Genomic DNA, 25,635 nt, shown 5'->3' on the forward strand with positions numbered 1-25,635 from the left:
GCAGGAGTGGGACCGGGTGGGTGGGGAGATTGGCTACAGGTTGCAACTGGGTTTTAGCCCTTTCTGGTTCCTCAGAAGGAAGCCGAAAGCATCTTCCCAAGGGAGCTTAGCTTGGGGGTTGAAAAATCACCTGAGAACAGATACCCCCAGCCCTCTCCAGCAGCAGAGAGCCCGGCAGCCGGCTATGGGGGTGTTGGGAGCTGCCAGAGCCTGGTCAGCCATCTGTTGGGCCCATGGATCTGGCCCAGCCCTGGGCTAGGGATAAGACTGCTCTCTCCCCTGGGCCTCCCATCTGGCTATCCCCCAAGTGCCACCGAAACAACTGGGCTTCTCTCATCACCTTTTAGGGCTGGACCGTGAATCCCTGGCCACCACCAGGCAGAAGCTACAACACCAACCTCCCCAACCTCTGCTGGGCCTGTTTACCAGGATGTCTGCCCCCCAGGTTTGGGAAGCGAAGGGGGACTATTGCTCACCGCTAGGCTCCTGGCCTCCCCAAACTGCTCCAGCCTGGAATCCCAGGGGGGCTCTGCATGTGTTTTTACACTTTCCTTTAGAGCTAAGGGCACAGAAATCCCTTCCCCTCTAAGGCTAGTTTACACCCAGGTTCTGGATCCTAGAAAACGATTCCATGGAGTGGGGGCTGATGGAGGGTCCATCTCGTCTCCTATCCCTGGAGCCACCTCCCTCTTGGCTTCCCGGGAACCTCCCCAGGTCCTTTCTTCCTTTCTGTCTCTCCTCTCTGTTCTCTGTCACTCTCCAGGTGCCAGGGTCTCGAGTCTGCTCCAAATTTCTCTCCCAATCTCCCGTCGGTGTTTCGGCCGCAGAGGTGTCTCTAGCGCCCAGTCTCCGTGGCTCTCGCCCACGACTCCCGGTCCGCGTGCCCATCTCCGCCCGGACCGCAGTGTCTCCGCGTCTCCGCGCCCGTCCGGGACTCGGAGCGGAGCGTGTTGGAGCGGCGGCCGCGGCCCCGGGCGGGGGTGCGGGCCCGCGGGGGCGGCGTTGGGCGCCTTCCTCCGTCAGTCCCTCCCCGGCAGCGCGGGGGGGCCGGCGCGGCCGCCGCTCGGCGCCTTTAAGGGAGCGGGAGGGAGCGGCGAGGCGGCGGCGGCTGCGGTGGCGGCGGCCGCGGCGAGCGGGGCGGGGGCGCGGGGCGCGGCGCTCGGAGTCCGCTCGCGGCCGGAGGCGGCTGGGCGGCCGGGACCGGGCTGGGAGCCGCGAGGAGCGCGCGCAGCGCCGCCGGAGCCCGCCGCCCGGGCCATGGCCAAGGCGGGCCGTGCAGGTGAGGGCGGGCGCCGGGAGGGCCGGGCCGCCGGCTGGGGGAGGGACTCGCGCGGCTTGAGGTGGGGGGGCTGCCTGTTCAGGTGAGCCCCCGGCGCAGGTGGGCGGAGGTTCTAGGCGGGCCGAGCGGGCGGCGGCGCGGCCGGCCCCCTGGGAGCGTGGAGAGGGGGCTCCGCGCGCCCCGCGTCCTTCCTGCGCCCCCGGTCACCTCGTGGGACACCGCGTCCCCTCGCCACCGCCCCTCTGGAAAGGGCTAGGTCCGCGGCGCCCCTGCCCGGCCCGGCGGAGGGGAACGATCGCCACCCTCCCGAGACCCTGGGCAGACCCGGGCGCGGGGAACGAAGGCGAGGTCCCGCGGCTGCAGCTCTATCCCACGCCCCTCGCCCAACCCCAGCGCCAACCAGGACGCGCCCCCTTGTCCTGCCGCTCTCGCTATCCAGGGCGCGACAACCCCCCCACCCCCCCGCCCCCAGCTCAGGCAGGAGACCCAGATTTCTTCTGGGGAAGGAGGGGTGCTCCGCTCTGCACCGGCTTGTGAGCAGTCCCGCCCCCTCCCCCTCCCGGACCCTGGGAAGCAGCGCCTCAGGGGCCGAGGTCTGAAAGGGGGGGTGCTCTTCTGCGGTCCCCAGGGCTCTGCCCTCCCCCAGACCCAGGCCGTGTAGTCCGGGGTGTGAGGGAGTGGGCGTTAGTCATTTGTTCATTCATTCAGCCAGACGTTCATTCACCAACATCTGCTTTGTGCCAGGCCCAGAGCTGGGCACTGGGATGAGGAGGTGGACCGGACGCTGCTCCTGTTCGCACTTTCTGGGCCCGAGGGTGACTTGGGAGGTCGCTGCAACGAGGGTGGCAGCAAGCCTGGTCACGGCAGGGCCGGCTTTCGAGGCTGGCATGTGTAAATCTCCCATGAACTCACACCCAGCCTGTGACGTTGGCAGGTGCCATGGCACCCCCTCGGACTCAGCAATGGTTTGGCACGAACCCCACCCTCTCTCCATCAGTGGTGGCAATGATGGAATGAGTGTGAGTTCACTTCTGCACACACTTCGAGTGGATTCTGCTGGGCTGTGTGTGTAAATCCACTGCCGCCCCTCGGATGCTGCCCTGATCCTGGGCCGGGTCCTGATGCTCCTATACATATGCTGGGTGTGTGCTTTGGGTGCCTGAGAATACACTCCTGTTCTGTCCCCTGGAGTCCTGTTGGGGTGGGGCTGGTTGTGTGCGACACAGCCAGTGAGGAACACATCTGAACACTCCCTTTCTCACTTCCCTCCCTTTTCCTCTCCAAAGGGAGGCTCCAGGAGATGACACCCATGGGGCTGGAAAAGGCGGCCTCCCTGGGTCCTTGCCCACCCCCATTCCTCACACAAGAGCACATGGCAGGTGTGTGTCCCCCCCACTGTCCTCGTTCCCCGTGTGCACACGTGTGCAAGTTCATGCACACCCCTTGCACACATCATCTACCCGAGCACCATCAACACAGCAGCAGTTAACAATTGCTGCTTTTACTAGGCACTAGGCAATGTGCACCACCATCCCGGTAGGCAGGAAGTGTTACTCTTCCCTTTTGAAAACATCTGCAAACAGAAACTCAAAGAAATAGCTCCATCCAGGTGGCCCAGAGGGTCTACGCAGAGCCTGGATGTCGGGCCAGACTGTAAGGACTTCTAACGATGGATTTTCTCCATTGCTACCCTCAGAGGTTCCAGCCCTTCCACTTTGGTCTGTGGGTTGTTTGGTCTCTAGACCGAGAGTCTGTGGGAATTTGTTCCTGTGACAGGTGAAGAACTGCTCTGCCCTGAGCATCGGTGCCTCATGCTATTCTAACATCTTGTCTTTCCTGCTGCAATTTCATGCTCGGCCCTTTCCCTCAGGGCAGCACAGACCCCACTTCTCCTCCATGGGTCCAACAGCCCAAGCTCTTCCCTCCCACGCTCAGCTGCCACCCCAAGGAGCCTTTGGGATCGACCCTAGCAAGATCGGATTACTTCTCCTCTTCTGAGTTCTTCCAGGCTCCTTTGCATTTTGTAAAAGTCCCTTCTCTTCCTAAGCCTTCTAAGCTTGCTGACTTGAAGACAGCAGGCGGTAATGTGTGCATGGAGATTGAAGTCTGTGAGGATGGACTGGTGAGCTTTACAAGAGAGGGAGTCCTCGGAGACAGGAGCCCAGGTCCTTCTCTTTACAGCTAGAGAAACTGAGACCCAAGGAGGGGATGTAACACAGACAGGGGTGGCTATTGAGGACCATCTACTGTGGATGGACAGATTGACAGTCAGAAATGATCAGAACTTCATCCTGGGGGTGACATTAGAACTGAGGAAGGGTGAAGGCTGTGAGAATCTGGCCTGTGAATGAAAGAGTCTGCTCTGTGGCCTATGAGGTGTTCTATCTAAATCTGGCCAAGAAGGCCATTGACTAGAGATAGAGGTTTGGGCCTCAGAGCTGCCCTAGTGCCTGACTCCAAGGTCACCAACACTGTAGTCCTTTGAGAGCAGCCCAGACTTGTGCAGTGCACACCCTAAGCAACCAGCCATGGCTGTGTCAACAGAGTCACACAGGAGCTGAAGGGAGGCAGTGAAAGGAGCTTCCATGTTGCCAGGAGAACCCAGGTACAAGAGAAAATGTAATCAAGTCTTAGAAAGGATTGGATAAATGGCAGAGGGTGGATCCCAAATGGGAAGGTTTTAGTCACACAGACCAGGATGGTTATAGTGTGTCCAGTCTTGAGAGAAAAGGCTAGGCAAGAAGAGCCCTTGGTCTTGGCTTGAGGGAACGCTTGATCTACTGGACAAAGGAGGAGAGATGCTACCTATGGGATGAAAGTCTGTAGTAGGGAGGAGAGTGGGAGAGTGGTAAGGGTCTGGGAAATGACCTCTTACAATACAGAGCTATCTGGTTATCAGGCCTCAAGTGTGTTGTAGACAGGGAGGAGGCCAAAGGGGGCTTGAAACAGTGAAGGCTGAATTCCTCTAGAAGCTGGGCCTTTAAAGGCTGGCAGAATTTGGACAGAAAGGTGGCAAGGTGCAGGTAAGACCTCCTAGTCTTGGGAATGGGAAAAATGTGCCTGTAGAGGGTATAAAGGGGGTGGGTGCGGAGGAGGTGCCAAAGGGTGGAGAAAGTTGGCTGGCTGTGGAGAAGGTTCCTGGAGGGGTGCAGAGGGCTTCGAGAAACTCTGGAGAATATGGAAGATGGAAGGGACGCGTAAGGTTTGGGTGTTTTGACAGATCCCTCCTGGGAGGGCAGAGAGAGAGGCCAGCCAGGCAGGGCTCAGTAGGGAAGGGTTTGCGCTGGTTCCTGCCAGCTACCGGGCCCCTCCCTTCCTCCCTACGCCCCTCTGGCCTCAGCAGGTTGGCAGGCGGGTCAACCCCGGGGGCAGGACAAGTGGAAGGCCCCGCCGGGGCAGGAGCCGAGGCAGCAGCCAGGACGGTTTTGGAACCTCTCTGGCTGGGCCAGCACCGCCACCTGGAGAGGCTGGGCGGGGGCTATAGGGCTGGGCCTTCTTCCAGGCTGGAGGAACCAGTTTATTTGCTCCCAGGTGTTGGGGAGGAGCCAGCAGGCTGGAGTGTATCAAACCCAGTAATTTGAGTCAGTAAAATACTGATCCTTTAGGAGCAGAGCTGGGGGCACGCCTTCAGAAACTCATGTTCAAAGCATTTGCCAGGAGCTGACACTGAGGCCTGGGGAGGGGGGCCCAGTGGAAAAAGGTGGTGGCAGAATTGGGCCCAGAACCTGTGTCTCAGGGATTTGGTTTGAACCCGATTCTGCTGTGTCAGCTGCCCTCTCACCATCCCAAAGTCAGACCTCCTCCTGGGCCTCCGCTTTGTGGTCCCCGGGTGGTGTGTATGGTGGGGGGATGGGGGTGAGGGAAGTGGCCGGATCCCTCAGAGGACAGAATGTTTCAGAACTTGGGAAAGGGACGAGCTCTGAGATTCTCAGGACTTTGGGGAAGAGCCAGGAGATTTGAGGCACGACTCAGAAACCCCCGAGCCTGGGGTACCAGGATGGCTTTACTGTGTATCTGCTGAAGGGCCTCATGATTCTGCGTGGAGATGGCAAATGCACCTTTGCAGGTTCCTAGGGAGCCGTGTGCACATGCTCAGTTGCTTCAGTCATGTCCGGCTCTCTGTGACCCCATGGACTGTAGCCCTCCAGGCTCCACTGTCTGTGCGATTCTCCAGGCAAGAATACTGGAGTGGGGTGCCATTTTCTACTCCAGGGGATCTTCCAGACCCAGGGATCGATCCCATTTCTCTTACGTCTCCTGCTTTGGCAGGTGGGTTCTTTACCACTAAGGCCACCTGGAAAGCCCCTAAGGAGATGGCTAGGGCCAAATCAGACACCAGTGCCCCAACTCAAAGCCCTTCTAAAGCTCTGCCTCCAGGAAGCCTTAGCGGCCTTCTGTGCAGTCATAGAAGTGCTGGAGGTTGGGCCTGTCTCTGGTTCCTCTGCTGAGTTACCTGTCATAGCAGTCAACCTGGCAGGCCCCAGCAGGCTTCAGCTTGAGGCCCTTTGGTGCCTCTTAGCCCTGCCTGTGGTGAGGTTTGGGGTAGTGAGTCAACACAGCACGGTTCGTGAAACAGAGTCCCACAATGAGCACGTGGTCCTGGGCCTGTAAACCCTGGTGGCGGTCTTGGCTGGTGTTTGGGAGTCCAGTGGTGGTACACAGAGTCTGAGGACATGGCTAGACCCCCTTCTCTGGGGCCCTGTCTGTGTCAGACTGGCCAGAATGTGTGATGCTTTCTCATATATGTCTTAGTGGACTGCAATAGTTCATGGATAGAAGAGTCTTGGAGATCTTCCGGTCCTACCGGTTAATAATGCAGGTGGGAGACCAAGGCCAGAAAGGCAAAAGGTTTTACTCTGAGCTCTGGTGTCTTCAAGAACAGAGGGTATGAACTCCCAAGATCAGTGAGGACTTGAGGACTGGGGGCTTCTTTTTAATCTGGGTGCCTCCTAGAAATTCCCTGGGATTCCAGGCTTGGGAGAGGGTCAGTGACTAGCATTCCAGGAACAATCTGGCTCATTTTGGGTAGCAGTCAACATGCTTTCCCATCCAGCAACATGCCAGCGTCTCTTTGAAGTAGGGCTGATGTCATTCCCATTTCATGGATGATAAAACTGAGGCCCAGAATGGTTAAGTATCTGATTCCAGGGTCACACATGAAGTTAGAGGCAGAGCTGGAATTAGAACTCAGGTCTCTCCTTCTCTTGGATTCAGCATTCCTGGGAATTTGACTGTGTAACAAAGAACAGACCTGGCTCTGTCACTGGTTGCTCTTGAACTGCCCCTCTGGGCCTCAGTTTTCTCGCCTGTAAAAGGGGGACGAGAAGGAAAGAGCTGGGGGGACAGGACAGCTCTGAGTTTGCTCTAGTTGAAACACTGCTCTCTTCTTCCTCAGCCTGTCTCCCCATTGCTTCACTGCATTTCGGCCCTCACCTCCTCCCATCTCCCTCCTCATGGGGACCCTCCCAGAGGCTGGTGGGGATGGGAGGACAGATGGGGAGCTGAGGATAGGCATTTGGAGAGCACCTGCCTCCTGGGGGTCCCAGGACCCCGGCCTACCACCACATCTGCAGCCAGGAGCTTTGTGGAAGAGGGTGGCCAGGGCCCCCAGGGAAAGGGCTGGGGGTGGGAGTGGGGAGGAGAGAATGCATAACAAATGAGTTTGGAAATCAAATAGGATCTGAGCTCCCCACCCACTCCCTCAAACCTCTTTATACTCCTTCTTTTAAAATTCTTGTTTTCTGAAGAGAAGGAAAATGCTACCCGGCACCCCTTTTGCAAACGAATGGGCGCCTTAGTGAGTCACGCAGGAGGTAAATGCCACCTCCAGGGCCCCATGTCTGCCTGCCTGCGGAGGCCTGCACAGCTGTGTGGCCACCAGCCCCCATGGGGGTACACGTGTGGGGTGCCCCCTGCCTGTCAGAGGCTTTGGGGTGGGAACTGGGTGCCTGCAGTGGAGCCTCCACCCTGCCTCCTCCAGGCTCTCTCCAGGGTGGCATTTTATGAGGTTCAGTTGTGGGTGGGACCACGGCTCAAGTTGGGGCCAGGCCGAAAGCAGGCATGGCCACATCAGGGCTCCGTTGGAGACTCGGGGAGGGGCTACAGGGGCTTGGCTGTGACCTGTCCGTGGGGTGAATTCAGGACCTTCAGGGAAGGTTTTGTGGCTGTGGGGCTGCCCAGGCTGGGGGCTGGTGGGAGAAGTGGGGGCAGGTGCTAATGAGTCTGTCTCTGGAAACCAGAGTTCAGGGGCACTAAGCTCTTCTCCCCAGGTGTCCTGGCAGGGGCATGGTGTGTGTGCTTGTCTGGAGTCTTGTCTTCCTTTTGGATGGTCGGCCTGTTAATTTGCAGACCTAGGGCTGGGGAGGCCAGGGAGGAGGTGTTCCTCCTTCCCAGATGACCTGTTATTCCGGAGGGAGGGAAGTGGCCGTCTGTTAGCCGGGGATGCCAAACAAGGGTTGAAAGCAAAAATAGAAACACGTCGGGCTTTGTGTCTGGGAGGGGCACCGAGTTCTAGTGGATCCAGAGGCCTCTTCCGAGCTGTCTGCCGCTGATGCTGTGTTTGCTTGGCTCAGTGTTTGCAGAGCACGTCACTCCTGCGCTCCTGACCTCCTCGGGGATGCATCTAGGTGTGCAGGCTCTGGGCTCGGGCTCCAGGGGCTGCAGCTCTTCTGTGAGGCTGTCTTCAGGGGGTTTGGAGTGGCTGTGGCCACCCATCCGTCCCTCAGACACCTCTGACCTTCCCTGGATGGCTCCCGAGTGGTTCAGCTCACTGCTGTCTGGATCAGAGCTCCTTTTGGCCTCCCATTCCCTTCTCATCCCCCGACTTCCCACCTCCCGTGAAGCTGGTCTCAGCTGACCGACTCTGGAATCATCCCTTGTGGTAAAAAGAGCTATTTTCAGCCTTCCCATTACTGCCCAGTGGGGGGGGGGGTGGTGTTTATCCCTTGCTGCCGTTTTGTTTCCTTCTTGTTCAGTGTAAACTGGAGCGGTGTGGAGAGCATTCCACAGCCCCACCTGCGGGGTCCCGGCTGGCAATTCCCTGGTGCTGTGATTTGGCACCAGAGGCAAAGCCTAGTGGGGCCAAGGCCACCTTGGGCCCCCTCCCTGTGCTATAGTTGACCCAGGGTAGCAGGGTCACCAAGGCTCCCGTGGAGTCACCTCGGCCTTGGCTTGTGGGGGCCACTCCCCTGCTGCTGCCCCATTCAAACTGATGGCAGCCTTTGGTGACCTTACCGGCAAGCTGGGCAGCTCACTGAGGTGGGGAGAGTGCTTTAAAAGAGCCCCCAGCATCCTTTGTTGAGTCTATGACAACCTCCATCCCCCCAATCTGGCCTCCCCACGCCCTGGTTGGATGCCTGGGTCCCTCCTGGTCTCTGTTCCCTGGTCTGCATTGCGGGTCCTGGGGTGATTGGAAGGGGCCCCTCTGTCCTGGTTTTTGGGGCTCCCCTCCCCCTCCCCCACCCTTCTGAGGAGCCTGCAGGTGGCAGAGCCATCAGTGGTGAACTGGCAGGTGCATTGGGAGCTCCCGTTAGAGGCAGGAGAAAGCCTCTCCCGTATGGAGCAAGAGTCTGGTGGGACGGAGTGGGGACATCTGGGGCTGGAAAGAATTGTTCCAAATAACTCAAAACTGTTGGGAGCCGAATTGGCAGAGCAAAACGAAAGTACAATAGATAGCCAAAGCTATTAATCACTAATTATCTCCTAAATAAAGTAATTAATGGGTATTTAAGTGGCATATTTATGAGACACCAGCAGGTCTTCAAAAACCACATTTTTTTTCCCCCCAGAGCAACTAGTTGGGCCAACTGTGTCCTGCTTGGGAGACTGGGGTTGTCATCCCACCCTCAGGCCTGCCAACCTCCCCACCGACACCCCTGGGCAGGGAGTGTAACCCCATCTGAGCTTCTCCCTTTTTCATCACAAACAGGAGCAGAGCTCCTCTGAACTGACCTCACTGGGCTGTCCTGGGGACCGTAGGAAGTGCCTGCAAACCCCTGGCAGTGGTGGAAAATGCTGCACAGAATTTAGTGTTAGCTGCAAAAATAGCCTTGAAGTTATATGCTACAGCCCCTTGATGGTGCCCAGTGCTGTTTATGGCCAGGGTCAGGCCGCAGTCGGTGGCTGGAGGCATTGCTTTTTTTTTTTTTTTTTTTTTGAGTCGTTGCTGAATGTGTGGTTGGGTCAAGGCTTAGTTTGTGGCATGGCCTGTGGTCAGCTTCATGGCCTGTTTGAGATGGGGTCCCAGTTATTCTGTGATTGGGGTTGTGACTTGATCTATGGGCAGCTTGAGGTTAGGCTATGGTTGAGGTCAGGGGTGGGCCGTGGTTAGTCTGAGGAAAATTCTGCAGCCTGGAGTCTCAGCCTCAATCCTTGAGTCCACCCCTGGACTGATGGAGCTACCTGGGTGCCCTGGAGACTGTATTCCTTCCAGATCCTGCAGGATCTGGGCTTCAGGTGCTGGGAACCCCAGCATGCAGGCACTTCTGGGGTGCCTGGCATGTCCCCTGAAATAGCCCAGCACACGAGCTCATCAGTGGTGCATACAGCAGTTTGGGAGATAGTTAGGACCTGTTTCTATAGCAACCAACCCCCAACCAGCACTGGTTTCCTTCAATAATGCCTTTTTCTGGAAGCAGCTTCTCCTGGCCTCTTGTTTCTCCCTGGGTGGCCCCATAGCCCCTTGAAGGCTGAGCATGGGCTGTTTGGCCCTGATTGATCTTGTCAGGCTCATCCTGACCCAGAGAGGGGCCTGAGGACATTCCCTATGGGATACTTTCCTGAGAGAGGGCTCTCCTGAGATCTACCAGCATGGTGCTGGGCCATGCTGAGCATAACAAGAACTTTCTCTGGTCCTGGGCTAGGAGAGGCTACAGGCCTGGGGAGGATACCTACTGAGTGTTTTCCTGGAGGAACCCACAGCCCAGTGTAGCAGGCAGGCCTGGACCTAGTCTACAGACAGGCGCTCTGATGGGCACAGGTAGAGGATGTTACGAGACAAAGAAGAGGCAGGTGCCCAGACCAGCGTGGGGGTCAAGGAAGGCTTTCAGCTGGGGGCTGGGGGCTGGGGATCGAGGGTATTTCAGGTACCAGGGGCTTCAACAGCAAAGTCTTGGAGGGAAAGGACATGGCATGGTGGAGTGGGGGTGCTTCCCAGTAGTGACATGTTACTGGAACCCAGACTGATGATGGGCAGTGGGGCTCGGAGAGAGTGTAGGTCCTGGCTTTAGGTAGCTCAAGATCTGGGGGATGGGGGCAGACAAGACACAACCCCAGGGAGCTGCACTGGCAGAGAGGAGAGAGGCCAGCCATGCACCAGAAGCAGCCCCAAGAGTGTCAGGGCTCAGGCTGTTCTAGCTTCTGGGTGAGGCCAGCAGTTCCTGCCCTGCCCTCGGGGCTCCAGTTCCAGGGGCTGGAGGAGAAGGAGAGGGGCCCATCCTTGGGAGCGTCCACTGTGAAAGGATCAAAGAAAGCCCCGCGGATATCATGATTTATTTATTTTATTTAACAAACCCTTTTATAGCACTGTCTGAGTGCCAGGCACTATGCCAAACCTTTTTCAAATATTCATTCATGTGATCCTTCTAGCAGCTCTAGGGGAAGACTGTTATGATCCCCATTTTACAGAGGAGGAGACTGAGGCACAGCGTGCTGTAGTGACATTTATTAAGATCACTTGAGAAGTGCCAGAGCTGGGATATGAACCAGCCCTTCCCTGGTGGCTCCGACGGTAAAGAATCTGCCTGCAATGCAAGAGACCCGGGTTCAGTCCCTGGGTCGGGAAGATCTGCTGAAGAAGGAAATGGCAACCCACTCCAGTATTCTTGCCTGGAAAATTCCATGGACAGAAGAGCCTGTCTTTTCACTACTGGGAGCAGAGAGGGGACAGTGTGGGGCGAGGAAGGCAGGGCTCTGGGAGGAGGGGCAGAGAGGAGGTGGGTCACATCCCTCCCTCCCACTCCCTGCCCCTCCTAGTCCCTCCTCACACCCCTGCCTGCCTGTAGGAGCCTTTCCCAGATTGTGTGCATCTCTCACTGCATCCAGTGTGTAGAAGGACCCCTGGGACCTCAGGTCAGAGCTGAGGAACGGTGAAGTGTGCCTCTATCTGTGTGTGTGTGTGTGTGTGTGTGTGTGTGTGTGTGTGTGTGTGTGTGCCTGTGTGGGCCACATCTGGGCTCTGGACTCTACATGTCCTGGCTTCCCAGGTGGCTCAGCAGTAAAGAATCTGCCTGCAATGCAAGACCTGCAGGAGATATAGGTTTGATCCCTGGGCCAGGAAGATCCCGTGGAGGAGGGCATGGCAAATTATTCCAGTAGTCTTGCCTGGAGAATCCCATGGACAGAGGGGCCTGGCAGGCTACAGTTCACAGGGCACAAAGAGTTGGACATGACTGAAGTGACTGAGCATGCGTGCATGTTCTCTACATGTCTGTGTCCAGGGCAGCCTGATAATTTAGCAGCATTGATGATCAGCAGTTAAACCCAGATGCTTGTGCTTGTAGAACCTGCCATTCTCGTGCCCGTGTGTGTGTATGTGGACACAGGAGACAGACTGGAGACAAGGGACCTGCCTGAATGAGCCCTTTTCTTCCGAGGCACAGATTGCCGGGATCCAGCAGGCTGGCCAGGTCTCAGTTTCAGATGTGTCCTCAGGCAGGACTGGGCACAGAAGCTGTGACCATGGTCACGGGCGGCAGGCTCAGTGCCGGGCACCCACTTTGGCCAGCTCAGAGGTGCTGTGACTCCCTGGAGGCCTGGATATTGTCACTTGAACCCCTGCAGGGCCATGGCGGTCACAGCAGACGCCCATGTTCCCTCCCTCGCTCTTACAGTTGAGGAGAAATTTCTGGGTCCAGCATCTCTTGGAAATGGCCTAAAAGATTGCTTTGACCACTGTCTCTCCTCCCTCCTCTGTTCCCCAGCCTAGCCAACTCTGCCCCTACTTCCTTTAAGGCTCAGTTCTGCCTCGTCCTCCAGGAAGGCCTCCAGGCTGCCTGCCTCTGGAAGGTGCTGTCTACACCTCTCCGGGCTAGGTTGATGTGGTATTTCACCCAGGGGCCAGGCCGCCCACCCCTCCTTTGTCCCTTGCCCTAAGCCGGGCCACGTAGGCTGGGCCCCAAGGCTGGCACTGGGGCCAGGGATTGAGCCCATTCAGCTTTGTCAGAGCTCATACCTCCTAGGCAGCATCTGGTTCAAGGTCTGGCCCAGGAGGAGTTGGCCAATGCCTCCTGCCTCCCTCACTTTACTGGGCCAGGGCTTTCCTTGCTGTGGACTCTCTTTCCCCTCAGACTGGGCTCCCAAGAGCAGGGTGGTGTCTCCCTTCTGGGGTGGGGAGCGCTGACCTTCAGGCAGGAGCTGCCCTGGAGTCCCCAGCAAAGGGCAGAGCACCCACTGTTGGCTCCTGTCTGTCTGTCCATCTTCCAATTCCTGTGTCCATGGGAACCAGGGCTAAGGTGGGGAAGTGGGTGGCTGCTGGCTGCACTCATGCTGGGGAGACCCAAGCCTGTGACAAGGTCAGGGAGACTGCACTGGGCCTGATGGTGGCGGGCAGATGGATCAGGAGAGGAGCAGGAATGGCTGCCCACAGCCTCTCCCCCTGCACCCCACTCCTTTGAGCTCTGCTGGGGAACCAGTGCACCATGGGGTGTGAAGGATCGTTTGTTTCTCTGGATTGCCAGGGAAGGATTGGGGTATTCCCTTTTCTCTTTTACCCTGATTTAGAGTGTTTTTTTTGGTCTGTGCTGGATGGCTTGTGGGATCTTAGTCCCCTGACCAGGGATCGAACCCACACCCCCTACACTGGAACCACTGGACTGCCAGGGAAGTCCCTTGATTTAGAGTTTTGAATAAGTGTGATAGAGAAGGTGGGACAGAAGGAGAGTCTGTTGGAGGATGTAGGCTGAGCCCTGGAGACCCTGCAGCCTGGGGGAGAGAAGCGAGGAAGAGACCTGGGCTCCTGCCCTGAGCTCTGCTGCAGAGCACACCCTGTCTGGTGGTCCTGAGCACAGGCCCTGGAGTCAGATGGACCTGGGTTCGGATCTTGCCTCATCCCTTATGAGCTTTATGACTTCAATTGAATGACATCACACCTCTGAACTTTATTTCCTGAACTGTAAGATGGGAATTCATAACACCTGCTCTATGGGACTTGGTTAGGATGAGTTTAGATAATACCTGTGAAGCTGCCAGCAGATCATTTTTTGATCATTTGCTTGTTTAACAAACACCTCTTGGTTCTCTTCTGCCTGGGACCCTATACTGGACACAGAATGCAGAGGGGTGAAGGACAGGGACCTACCTTAAGGAGGTTGTGCTTCTGGGCCTTTGCCCTCACTGATCTGGGATCTAGGCACCCACCTTCTCTGACTCTCAAGACCATATGTGGCCTTTAGCGACCTGACCTGAGACCCCCTACCCCTTGGGAGATTTTCTGAACCTCTTGGGCATCTGAGTCCCCTCTTCTGGAAGTAAGCAGGTGATAGACTCTGGATAGAAGTGAGAACCTTAAAACCCACCTGTCCTGAGCTCCCATCTATGACAGGCAGGTGAGCCCTACCTGCTTGGGCTCCATTTCCTCTCTCACCTCTTCTTATACCTGTTTCCCTCTGTCACTGGCTCCGGCCACGTGGGTTTCTTTCTGCCCCTTACAGGTAACTTTGCCCTTGCAGTTCCTTCATCCAGGAAGGCTCTTACTCTCATCCTCTGCCTGTCCATGCCACGCGTGTGTGCCAGGAACGTGCATGCACACACATGGATGTACACACCAGTGCTTAGGATGTCTGGCTCTTTCTCACCATTCAAGTCTCCACTGACCCTCCACATTTTCAGAAGTCTTCCTCTCATGCCCTCCCAAGACTCTATATCAGTGTTTTCCTTTTTTGAAATATGACCTTTGCCATTTGCTAAAAAAAAAAAACCCTGCATGCTGGAGGAAGAGATGAAGGGAACATCTTCCTCCATAAGCCAGGTGACGGCTGCTTCTTAACATGATCTGTCCTTTTTTTTTTAAAAATAATTTTATTTATTTGTTTTATATTTGGCTGCTCTGGGTCTTTGTTGCTGCTCGAGCTTTTCTCTAGTTGTGGAGATTGGGAGCTACTCTCTAGCTGCAATGCGTGTCCTTCTCATTTCAGCAGCTTCTCTTGCTGCGGAGCGTGGGCTCTAGGGGCCCCAGGGGCTCAGTAGTTATGGCGCGTGGGCTCAGTAGTTGTAGTTCCTGGGCTCCAGAGAACAGACTCAGTAGTTGTGGCACACGGGCTCAGTTGTACCATGGCAATGTGGGATCTTCCCGGACCAGGGATTGAACCTGTGTCTCCTGCATTGGCAGGTGGATTCTTTACCACCGAGCCACCAGGGAAGCCCACATGATCCATTCTTATAAGTTCTTTTTTGCACCAGGGTAGATAACTGAGATCCCCCTACGTGTTAAATACCTGCCTTTCCAGAGGCTGTTTTGAGCAGCCTGTCTGCAAAGAGGGAAGGACTGTAGCAGGTTCAAACTTAGAGTGTGCATTTAAAAACCAGTGAAGGTATTTTGAAAACAAAGAGGATGGCACTAAACCAGATAAAAGATGCTTTTAAAGAGAAAATCAACTGTAGATACTGACCACAAAGGAGATTCAACACTCAGGTGAAGGGTTCATGTGGGAGGAGAAACAGCACTGGTCCAGTGTTTATAACTCACTGGGTGACAGAGTTCTTTTGGAGCCGAATGCCCTTGTCATCATCCCTCGGTGGATGTACGGATCCACGCATTCATGCCTGTCTGTTCTCTAGGCTATGATGACACTGTAAGAGACACTTGAGGGAAAGGGCACAGTGGAGGTGGGAAGAGACGGTTTTCCTTTCTTCCTAGCACTTGCCACTGCTGAAAGGATTATTGCTTCCCTGTTTTAGGTCTGCCTCCTCTGTCCCCCTGTAGACTTACGCTTTGGGAGGGCCCCACTCTGTCCCTCTTATTCACCTCAATGTCCCCCAGCACCTAATACAGTGCCTTGCAGGATGGGCAGCTCCCTTTGACACCCCCGAAGCCCCACTCCCTTTCTGACCATCTCTAGCTGGAAGAACATGTCCTTCAAATGGAGCTGAACCAGGCTCCTTGCAGGCTTCCCCGCTGCCGGGCTCTCCCCACTGGGACTCCCAGCAAGTCCAGCCCATCACATGGTGTGGGTGTTGTGATGGCCTAAGGTGGTGGTAGCCCCAAGGATGGATGCGGTGGGGGAGGCGAGGGAGGGACAAATTCCAGAGCTCCCCTCTTTTCCTCAGGCCCTAACACAAGCTCTCTTTAGGAGGGGGAGGTTGACAGGAATGCTTCTGCCCTTCTTTGTTCGTGGCTGAAGTGAATACTGTGCGGGTATGAGACCCACCATAGCCAGTCCCTTCTCGTTGAAACTTCGCTATTTAAATTCAGGAGACAAATCGACACAGATATATCTTTAGATGAACCCACCACTAATTAAACTCTTGCTGCTCATCATACAAAATTCAAGGACCAAATAGATGAGGTTAATATGACTGTCCTGACTGTCCAGATTCTTGCTTTCTTAGAAATGGAATAGATTTGGACAGCAAGGGATATTTGCACATTCATATCATATGTCTGATAGTTTTTATATCCTTGATATCTGTTGATTGAGAAAACATAAAATAAATGTAAAATCAGGAAGGATTTTAAATGATTATATTTTTTGAACCACAGAAATCTTCGCATACATTTAATGTATACCTATGCACTTCTTTATTTTATTGTATTTTGGTGCTATTGTAAATGGTATTATTTTCCAAATTTCAAATTCCATTTGTTCATTTCTGACATACAGGAGTGCAATTGACTTTTGTATTTTGATTTTCTATCCTGTCATCTTACTATCCTCAATAATTAGTTCCAGTAGGGTTTTTGGGGTTTTTTTTGGTAGATTTTGTAGAGTTATTGTTTTCTAGATAAACAATCATGCCATCTGAGAATAAAAGCAGTTTTATTTTTCCTTTCTCATATGTATACCTTTTATTTCTTTTTCTTGTCTTATTTCTCTAGCCAGAAATTCCCCCATATACATTTGGGAAACGGTCCCATAGTCATGTTAGAAATACTCACTTATGGTGTTTCTGGATTCTTCCAACTCCCTTGCAATAAATCCAGGGTCATAGGAAGGAAATTGCTGATCAGACTGTCATGCCCTCCACACTGTTGTGTGAGAACGAAAAGCTTAGAGCGTCCCCACTGGGAATGTGGGGGAAGACCCAGATTTACACCCAGAAGTGACTCCCAGGTCAGTTTTCCTGATGATCTCTGCCTTTTCTGTGTTTCAGAACGTGCTTTTTGCTTGGCTTCAAGCCATGAAGCTCAAGTGGGGTGTGTGTTTGGGAGTTTGTGGTGGGTGGGGCAGGAGGGCCAGGCAGGAGGGCTGGGGCCCTGGGCTGACCTGTGCTGGCCTCTCCCTTCAGGAGCAGTTTGTGTTCTGGGATCTGGGCTCAGGGCAGGAAACGGTGTCAGCACCCTGCAGGGTAGCTGGGTGCAGTGAGCTGAGGCTGCAGCGGCTTTTCTGGGGAATGCGTCATGAGGTGTGTTCTAGCCAAGGCTGGGGGAATGCCCACCTCGTGCTGGTTCATTTACATCTACTATGTGCCAGATCAGCTCCTCAAACATCAGTCAGAGTTGAAAAGTTTCAGGGGAAAGTCTCTTTCTGGTTACCTATTGCACAGATGGGGGAACCAAAGTAGGGGCATTGCTGATGCAAGAAGCCATGTGTACTAGATGGCCAGGGCTGAACAGAGGAAGATAAACCCTGTGTGCAGGGTGATTTTACTGTTTTCCATTGAATTACAATGCAGTGAATTGTAAGATGCATCACTATTTTCTATACCCCAAGAAAGAATAAACAATGCCAACAAAATTAGGACATGCCACCAAGTAAGATACACCCCAGTTTTAAAGCTGTTGAAGTGTGGAAAAAATGTACGTCTTAGCACTAATAAGATGAATTTATGAAATTAATGGGCATATGAAGTTATATGTGCAGTGGAAACATGGAGTTTTCCCTGCCTCTTCTTACTAAATTTTGCTCTGTAGAGGTAATCCCTATTCCATTCTTCCAACAAGCTCGTGGGGGCACGTATGAACTTTCCTCACTTTATAGCTGGCGAAACTGAGGCACAGACAGGTGACATCATACAGCATCTAAGAGGTGAGGGCCTGAGCTTGAATCTGGGGCTCTTCCAACCTCAGATCCTGAGTTCTTAACTAACATGCTGTACATATCCTCAGTGTGCAAGCAGGAGTATATTTTTCAAAAATGAGATCAAAAGAAACATGGTTCTGGGACCCATGTGCATTTTTTTTTTCTCTTAACCATACTCCGTGGGTATCTTTCCATGTTAATACATAAGGAGCTACTTTATTTTTCTACCTACTGCAAAGAATCCCCTTGCTAACTGTGAATATACATCTGGTCCTCTGTGGGTGGACACTGGGATTTCTTCCGGTTGGTGGGTATCACCGGAACACTGAGTTGATCAACTGTGTATTGCCATCTTTGTCTACTTCTCTGATTACTTCCTCAGGAAAATTACCAGGTCAATTTTCTCCCAACACTTTTATGGTTTTAGTGTTTCCAATTAGACTGGAATTCATCCACAATCTCCAGTATTTCACGTGTCTTGGGAGCCGTCGGAGGGCTTCCTGAATGTGCCAGATATCAGCTGCTTTCCTGAGAGTCCCAAAGTGCCAAGTAAAGAGGCTCTGAAAATGGGGGGCGGGAGAGAGAGGCTCCTGACCCAGCTGTATCTCTGGTCTTCCTTCCCCTGGTCCTGGGGCAGGAGGTGGGTTGGGGCTGAGTTTGGGGCCCCCAGGGGGCCACATTCTCTGCATGCACTTGTTCCTGTCTGCTCTGGAATACCCCCCAGCCTACGTTCTGGCCTCTGCAGATATTAATAATAATAGTAGGCATCATCACTGAGCCTCCCGAGATACTGGCGCTGAGCATGCATTATTTCTGATCCTTCCAGCTCGGGATTGATTGTTGTTGATATTTTATAGACTGAGAAACTGAGGCTGCAGTATTCAGTGGGAATGGCTGCTAGGTTGTAAGTAGCAGAGACGGGGCAGAACGCAAGCTCCGGTCCCCTTTCTCTTAGTTCGGGGCTTTTTTCCCCAGGGGAGGCTGCAGTCCCAGCCTGACTTGCACACGTGTGCAGCAGACATCACTTCTGCCCATCAGGATGTCAGCTTCTCCTCTCCTGCACCCTCTTGAAGCTGGCCATGGCTACGTGACTTGCTTTGGCCAATGACACCTGCGCAGAAGTGTGTCACATGTGAGAAGACGTGTTTACGACTGGGCATGACTTTCTGTGCTCTCCTCCCCTGCTTCTGAAAGCCTTGGAGTCCCTTTTTGAGATGCTGGCATCGTATGGTGGCAGCTATGAGTGACTGCCGTGGCCAGAGCCCCCTTCCTACCTGTGTGTGAGTGAGAAATGAACTATTATTGTGTTAATATTTAATTACGCATCCATTTCTTTTTGGCTAGGTCTTTCACCGCAGCGTGAGGGCTTCTCTCTAGTTGTGGCATGCGGGTTCCTGGGCTTAGTAGTTGTAGCGCGCACGTGGGCTTAGCTGCCTCACGGCAGGTGGGATCTTAGTTCCCCAACCAGGGATCCAACCTGAGTCCCCTGCACTGGAAGGTGGATTCTTAACCACTGGACCATCAGGGAAGACCCTGTTATTGTTTTAAGATCTTTTATTAACACAGCAAAACTTACTTGATGCTTCCTGATACATGTGTCACCTTGGCAATGTCTCTTAACTGCCTCTGGTCTTGGTTTGGGTGTGTGCAAAATGAGCACCCTTGTTCCTGCCCCGCCAAGCCATTTCAGAGAGGTGTTTGGGGCTTAAATGAAAGCACAGCAGTGGGATGGCTCTGTGAGGGGCAGGGCACTTGAAGTCAAGAGGGCAGGGATGTGCAGAGTGCTGACCAAACCTTGGTCCAGGGTCGTCTGCATCTACCTCCTTCGTGCCAAGACACAGTCACAAGCTTGGCTAACAGGTGTGTTTTCTTTGGCAGGTGGCCCTCCCCCGGGCGGTGGTGCCCCCTGGCACCTTCAAAATGTCCTCAGCGACTCAGTGGAGAGCTCGGATGATGAATTCTTTGATGCTAGAGGTGAGTGAATCCCATCCTCCCATCGATAGCTGGGTGACCTTTTTTAGAAGCGCCAAGAAAGGGTGCTACTGGGAGTTGATCTCTCTCCCTACTCAGACTCTGTAGTTCCTTGCTTCATAATCACCCAGTCTGTACGTTCCCCCAGGGCTGGGGCTCAGCGCCCCGTCACGCATTCTTTGAGCTATTTACTGAGTTGCTCAACTATTTCAGGTGCTCACGGTACTGCAGGAAACCAACAGACATGGTCACTGCCCTGGTCAAGCTTACAGTCTAGTGGGAGAGGCAAACATCAAGCAGTGACATGAAGGAAAATACAATCACAAATGGAGAATAAGGGACTTCCCTGATGGTGCAGTGGCTCAGACTTGGTGCTCCCAATGCAGGGGGCTCGGGTTCAATCCCTGGTCAGAGAACCTGATTCCACATGCCGCAACCAAAGATCCTGCATGCTGCAACAAAGATCGAAGATTTTGCCTGCTGCAACTAAGACCTGGAAAAACCAAATAAACTTATACATACTAACAAAAACCCCAAATGGGGAAAAATACCTCTGAATAAGAAGAATCAAATGTTAATAGAGTGATGATGGGGATATCTAATTTAGGGTGGAGGTCCTTAACATCCTCTCTGTAGAACTGAGGGTAGGAGTTGGCTAGGTGAAAAGTGAAAAGAGCCTTAGGCAGAGGACATAGCAGGTATCATGGTGCTGAAGCAGGAAGGATGGGGCCTTCCAGGAACTGAAGGAAGCCTGTGTGCTGGGGGAGAGGAGAGATGAGACTACGTGTAGGTAACATGAAAGATCAGCCTACAGATGGGATGGGGAGCTGGAGTAGAGTTGGAGACCAGTTAGAAAGATCATAGCAGACTTTCAGGGGAGAGACGATGGAGGAGAGGATATATCAGCTCTGCATTTCGGTGCTGGGTGCTTGGCCAGCACACCAGATGTAGCAAGGGGCACTATATAAGTGAGGACGGAAAAACAAGAAGCATTATAAAGGGGACATTCCTGGTGATCCAGTGGTTAAGACTTTGCCTTCCAATGCAGGGCGTGCAGGTTCGATCCCTGGTCGGGGAACTAAGATGCCACATGCCTTGGCAAAAAATCCAAAACATAAAACAGAAGCAATACTATAACAAATTCAACTAAGACTTTAAAAAAAAAATGGTCTACCTCCAACAAAACTCTTTGTATAAAAGCCTTGTAAGGATTGGAGAAGAGGGCACTAAATGGGGCGAGCGTTTCAGACTAAAAGATTGACCTGAGCACAGTCTCAGAGTTGGAGATGGGCAGGGCAGGTGTGGGGATCAGTGCGAGGCAGAGTCTGCCTGGACTTCAGGAGAGAGGACCCTCCCAGCCGTGCTCCTGAACTGTGCAGGGGTGGGTGAGACCCACAAGCCCAGGAGGGTCTTCAGTCTAGGAGGGTCCTCAAGTCTTGCTTGGCCAACTCAGCTCCCCTTTGGGAAGTCACCGTATTTGGGAGATTGACTTACTCCTGAGATAGAACCAGCTTTGAAATGCCTGGCTGAACGGGGTCTTGAAAAGAGAAACGGAGCATGTGCTGGGAAGACCTCTGGACTCAGAGCAGGACAGTTGGAACATGATCTCAGACAGTTGGAACTTGGCGTCACAGAACATGCCATTGACTTGTTCTGTGATGTCGGGCACGTCTGTCACCTGCTCTGGGCCTCAGTTTCCCTATCAGCTCTGTGTCTCCAGAAATGGAGACTGATTTGGGGAGGAATCACAGTGGGGTTGGCGGTGGGATGCTGTCCCAGCATGAGGCTCTCCCATTTTTGACTCTGGGTGCCGAGTCCCCTTCCTGATGCCAGCCCCACACCAGCCCATTTTGGGCTTCTTGCCTGTCTCCCATTGGTGTCTGCTTGGAGTGGCAGCCGGGGCTGACTTTCTCCATAGCAACTAACCCACAGTGTGACAACAACGGCTTCAATATTTTGACGCTTAGAACACTTGCATTTAAAATATTTTTGCAGTTCATCAGGGCTCTGCATTCCCAGATGACGAGGATGGCTCACGGAGGGATGCGTCTGCAGGAGGCGCCGGTCAGCTCCACCTCCATCCCAATGGCCTGCACACCTGTCTTTCCTTTGAGCAGCTGTGGCTCCCTCCTGCTGCCCTCCCCTGCGGACCCTCAGCATTCTGTCCTCTGCTCCTATCATCTCACTGCTCGCTCTGCAGTTCCCAAGTTGGCCTCATTTCTGACGCCTCTCTTACGAGTGGTCCCACCTTCTCTTCCTTCATCTCATCTCCTCCCCACTGTCCTTACTTCCTCCATCTTTCTGTCCCTCCACTATCCCAGGATTGCAGACTCTCCTGCCTCTTTCCCTGACTTCCACCTCTCAGCACTGCCTACCGGACTCTGAACCTCACTTCTCCGCATGCCCCTTCCTAGGTCACCTCTCCCAGAGCATCCATAGCTCTCAGTTGCATGGTCCGCCCACAGGCTGCTGGAACCTTCTTCAGTTCTGAGTTGCCAACTCCCCACCTCCTGTCTGTTCCCTGAGGTGTCCCCGGGCAAGGACTCTGCATGTTTCCTTGGCTCGGGGCAGTAAGAGGTGAAGCCAACCTCCTCCGTTCCCAGGAGCTGACTCAAGCCAACCCGGCAGCTCTCTCAGCATCGAGGGTCCAGCCGTGGGTGTCCGTCCGGCTTGCTGGGTGTGCTCTGAAGGGTCGCCTTCCTGCCTCTTTCCCCGGTCCCGGGCTGAGGTCTGACCTGACCTGGTTGTGGTCTCGGTCCCCACCTGCATCCTCCTGCCTCCGTGGTTCCGCCTCCCCCTGCAGTGGAGCCACACTGTCAGGAACAGAGGCCAGAGCATGGAAGGGGCCTGTCCAGATCACACATCAAGGTGGGACAGGGGCTGGAGCCAGGAGCTTAGTGTCCAGGCCAGGCCTTTTCCTTTGACTTATTAATGAAATGGGGCCCTCCTCCCTCCGTTTCTCCCTCAAGCTCCAGCCCATTGGTCCAGCACTGGGGTTAACCAGGGGGACGGGAGATCCTCATGGATCATGGTCTGGTAGCAGAAGAGAGACTCTTAGGCTCTGGGGGGCTCTGGTTGTGTATGTAAGGAAGGGGAGGGACAAGGAGGGGCACTCAGGACTATGGAGGTCTCTGGGTCTATAGCAACCCCCGGGCAAGATGCCGACTCCCTGGGCCATGGCAGCAGATGTGGGGCCTCAGGGTGATGCTGCAGGGTGGGTGATGGGGTCCAGGTGCCCCAACCCAAGAGGCTCCATACCCTATCCTGTTGATAGAGTCCAAGGAGAGCTGGGGAGCCATGGCAAGGTTGGAGTGCAGAGTGAGGGGAAACCCATGGTGGCCAAGAAGTGACATGCCTCAAACCCAGATCATGTCAGGGCTGGGGGTCCTCAAGGTCTTTGAGTTCAACACCCCCACTCCATTTTATAGGCTGGAAAACTGAGGCCAGAGAACTGGGAAACTTGGTCAGGGTCACACAAAGAGTCAGGCAGAGCAGGGGCTAGAATTCAGAGTCACTCATTCCCTCTCTCAAGTAATTATTGAGCATCTGCCCATCAAGTACCAGGCAGTGTTCCCTGTATGGGACACAGGGCAAGTAGACCCCATCCTGGTCCCCATGGATTTATTTATTTATTTTGGTCATGCAGGCAATGGCACCCAACTCCAGTACTCTTGCCTGGAAAATCCCATGGATGGAGGAGCCTGGTAGGCTGCAGTCCATGGGGTCGCTAAGAGTCGAACACGACTGAATGACTTCACTTTCATTTTTCACTTTCATGCATTGGAGAAGGAAAGGGCAACCCACTCCAGTGTTCTTGCCTGGAGAATCCCAGGGATGGGGGAGCCTGGTGGGCTGCTGTCTATGAGGTCGCACAGAGTCGGACATGACTGAAGCGACTTAGCAGCAGCAGCAGCAGCAGTAACAGCAGCAGCGGTAACAGCAGCATGCTATATGACGCATAGGATATGTTTCCCAACCGATCAAACCCATGCCCTCTGCATAGGGAGTACAGAGTCCACAGACTCCAGAGAAGTTCCCTGGACTGTACAGTTTAGTGATGATGGATGGGAAGACAACACACAAGTGAGTTCTATGGATAAGTTCCATAAATAAAATAATACAAAGGAACAGACATATTGGCAAAGAAGGTAGATGAATGAAAAACGAAAGGTGAAAAAATGAAAATATGTTCACCGTCGTTAGTTATTAGGAAAATACAAACTAAAGCCACAATGAGATACTGCCTCGTACCTGTTAAAATGGCTAATTACGACAACCGACCAGAATGTGGAGAATTGGGACATTCAGACTCTGCTGGGGGGGATGTACAATGGGACAGCCCTTTCAGAAACCAGGTTGCAGCTTCCTAAAGAGTTGATCATCATTAACTACCTTTCCACCCCTAGGTTTTTAGCCAAAAGGAAAGCAAACACATGCCCACCTAAAGATGTGTCCCTGAATGTTCATAGCAGCTTTATGATGGCATCAAAGTAAAAACAACCCAAATGTACATCAATGGGTGTTCAAATAAACAAATGGCAATACATCCGTGTATTTGATATCGGCGATAAGAAAAGAATGAGCTGATATACCCAGTGATATGGATGAATCTCAAAGTAATCATGGGGAGGCAAAAGAGTCAGGCTGAGAAAGAGTGCATACTATGGTTCTATTTATAGAAAACTCTAGAAAAATGCAAACAAGTCTATAGCAACAGGAGCAGATCTATGGTCTCCTGGGGGTGGGGAGGAGGGGTCAAAAGGGATAGGAGAAAACTTCTGAGGGTGATGGTATATGCCCACTATCTTGATTGGGGTGATGGCTTCCTGGGTGTGCACAAATGTCAAAACTTATCAAATTGTACTTTTTTTTTTTTTTTTTTTGTCATCCTGTGCCGCTTACAGTTAGTTCCCTGTAATCCTTAGTTCCCTGACCAAGGATTAAACCTGGGCCCTTGGCAGTGAAAGCGCCAAGTCCTAACCACTGGACCGCCTGGGAATTCTCAAATTGTACATTTTAAATATGAGTAGTTTATTGAGTGTCAAATGCTGTTAGAAAAATGGAGGCACCCCCCCTCCAATATAACATATGGGGCTGTAATAGAGTGACTGAGTGAGTAGGAGGTCCCCAGAGGATGTAGCCTTGAGCTGAGAGCTGAATAACAAGAAATGACACATGTGGGGATCTGGGGCAGCGTTCTGGCCAGGGGGAGCAGCAGTGCAAGGCTTTTCCTGGAGCGGTGAGTAGGAAGGTGGATGCGGCCAGAGTGAGCAAGGGGGCACCGGCTTAGTGCTCTGTGTGAGGACAGACCGGCCTGGTACCTTCCAGATATGTTTCTGGGGCGGCCTTGGGCACCCTGCTCCTGCTCTAGGAGGGAGACTCAGAACTCAGAATCTCTAGGAGCAGAGGAAAGTGGTACAGGTTGTCTGGGTTCAGAGCATCCAGGTTCTCCCCAGGGTTGGGGCACTGACCGGTTACTGTCTGACCTCAGGCATGTCTTGAGTCTAGGGGCTCCAAGTCCCTCCTCTGGAGCACGGCAAGGGTACAGGGTTTGTCTCATGGGTGGAGTGGAGGATGTCGCTGTTGGAAGCTGGACAAAGGAGCCCCCGGAGATGTAAAGCACAGGTGTGTCGCTGACCCCTGATCCTCCCTTTCTTTGGAGGAGCAGAAGTAGAGAAGCAGATGCCAAGGAGCTGCCCCAAAGGCTTTTGGGAATGGGCTGAGTGGGGACCCCTATGTGATGAAGAGAGGGCGATGGTATGGCTGCAGGTGGGGGAATGGGGCAAACATGCAGCAGCCAGGGAGGTTAGTGATCATGTGTCCCAGAGGCCTCAGAGCAGGGCGTATCTAGGTCCTTGGAAAGACTGGCATGTGGGTCTGTGGCAAGGAGTGAGAGAGGGAACTGGACCAGCTGATGGTGGGAGGTGACCGAGCCCTGGGCTCCATGAGCTGAAGGTGAAGCCTGCCTGGCACAGGGCAGGGAGATTCTCCGCTCTGAAGTCCTGAGGGTCCAGCAGACACAGAAGCCCCAGCGTGGGAAGAAAGGCTTTTGCTGTATCCAGGCTCTGGCCAGGGGAGGAGTCAGTCTGGGGTCAAGGCCAGGGTCATGGTGCTGGGGGCTGAGCTGAGCCTGGCACCTAGACTGGGCAGGAGCTGGGGTTCACTAGGGGTGAAGTACATGCAAAACCCGTGTCCACACAAGAGGTCACC

General features: G+C 53.8%; 1 protein-coding gene across 1 annotated transcript in view; it reads left to right on the top strand.

The window, feature by feature from the left end:
- The first annotated feature begins 1,200 nt into the window (after positions 1-1,200).
- Positions 1,201-25,635, top strand: part of PITPNM3 (PITPNM family member 3) — a 97,020-nt gene continuing 72,585 nt past the window's right edge. Inside the window, exons 1-2 of the mRNA XM_070772885.1 lie at positions 1,201-1,279; positions 19,333-19,428. Coding sequence (XP_070628986.1) covers positions 1,258-1,279; positions 19,333-19,428 — 118 coding nt within the window. The 5' untranslated portion in view covers positions 1,201-1,257. The remainder of the gene's footprint in view (positions 1,280-19,332; positions 19,429-25,635) is intronic.

This window comes from Bos indicus, chromosome 19 (assembly GCF_029378745.1).
Source record: "Bos indicus isolate NIAB-ARS_2022 breed Sahiwal x Tharparkar chromosome 19, NIAB-ARS_B.indTharparkar_mat_pri_1.0, whole genome shotgun sequence".
Taxonomy (NCBI): Eukaryota; Metazoa; Chordata; class Mammalia; order Artiodactyla; family Bovidae; genus Bos; species Bos indicus.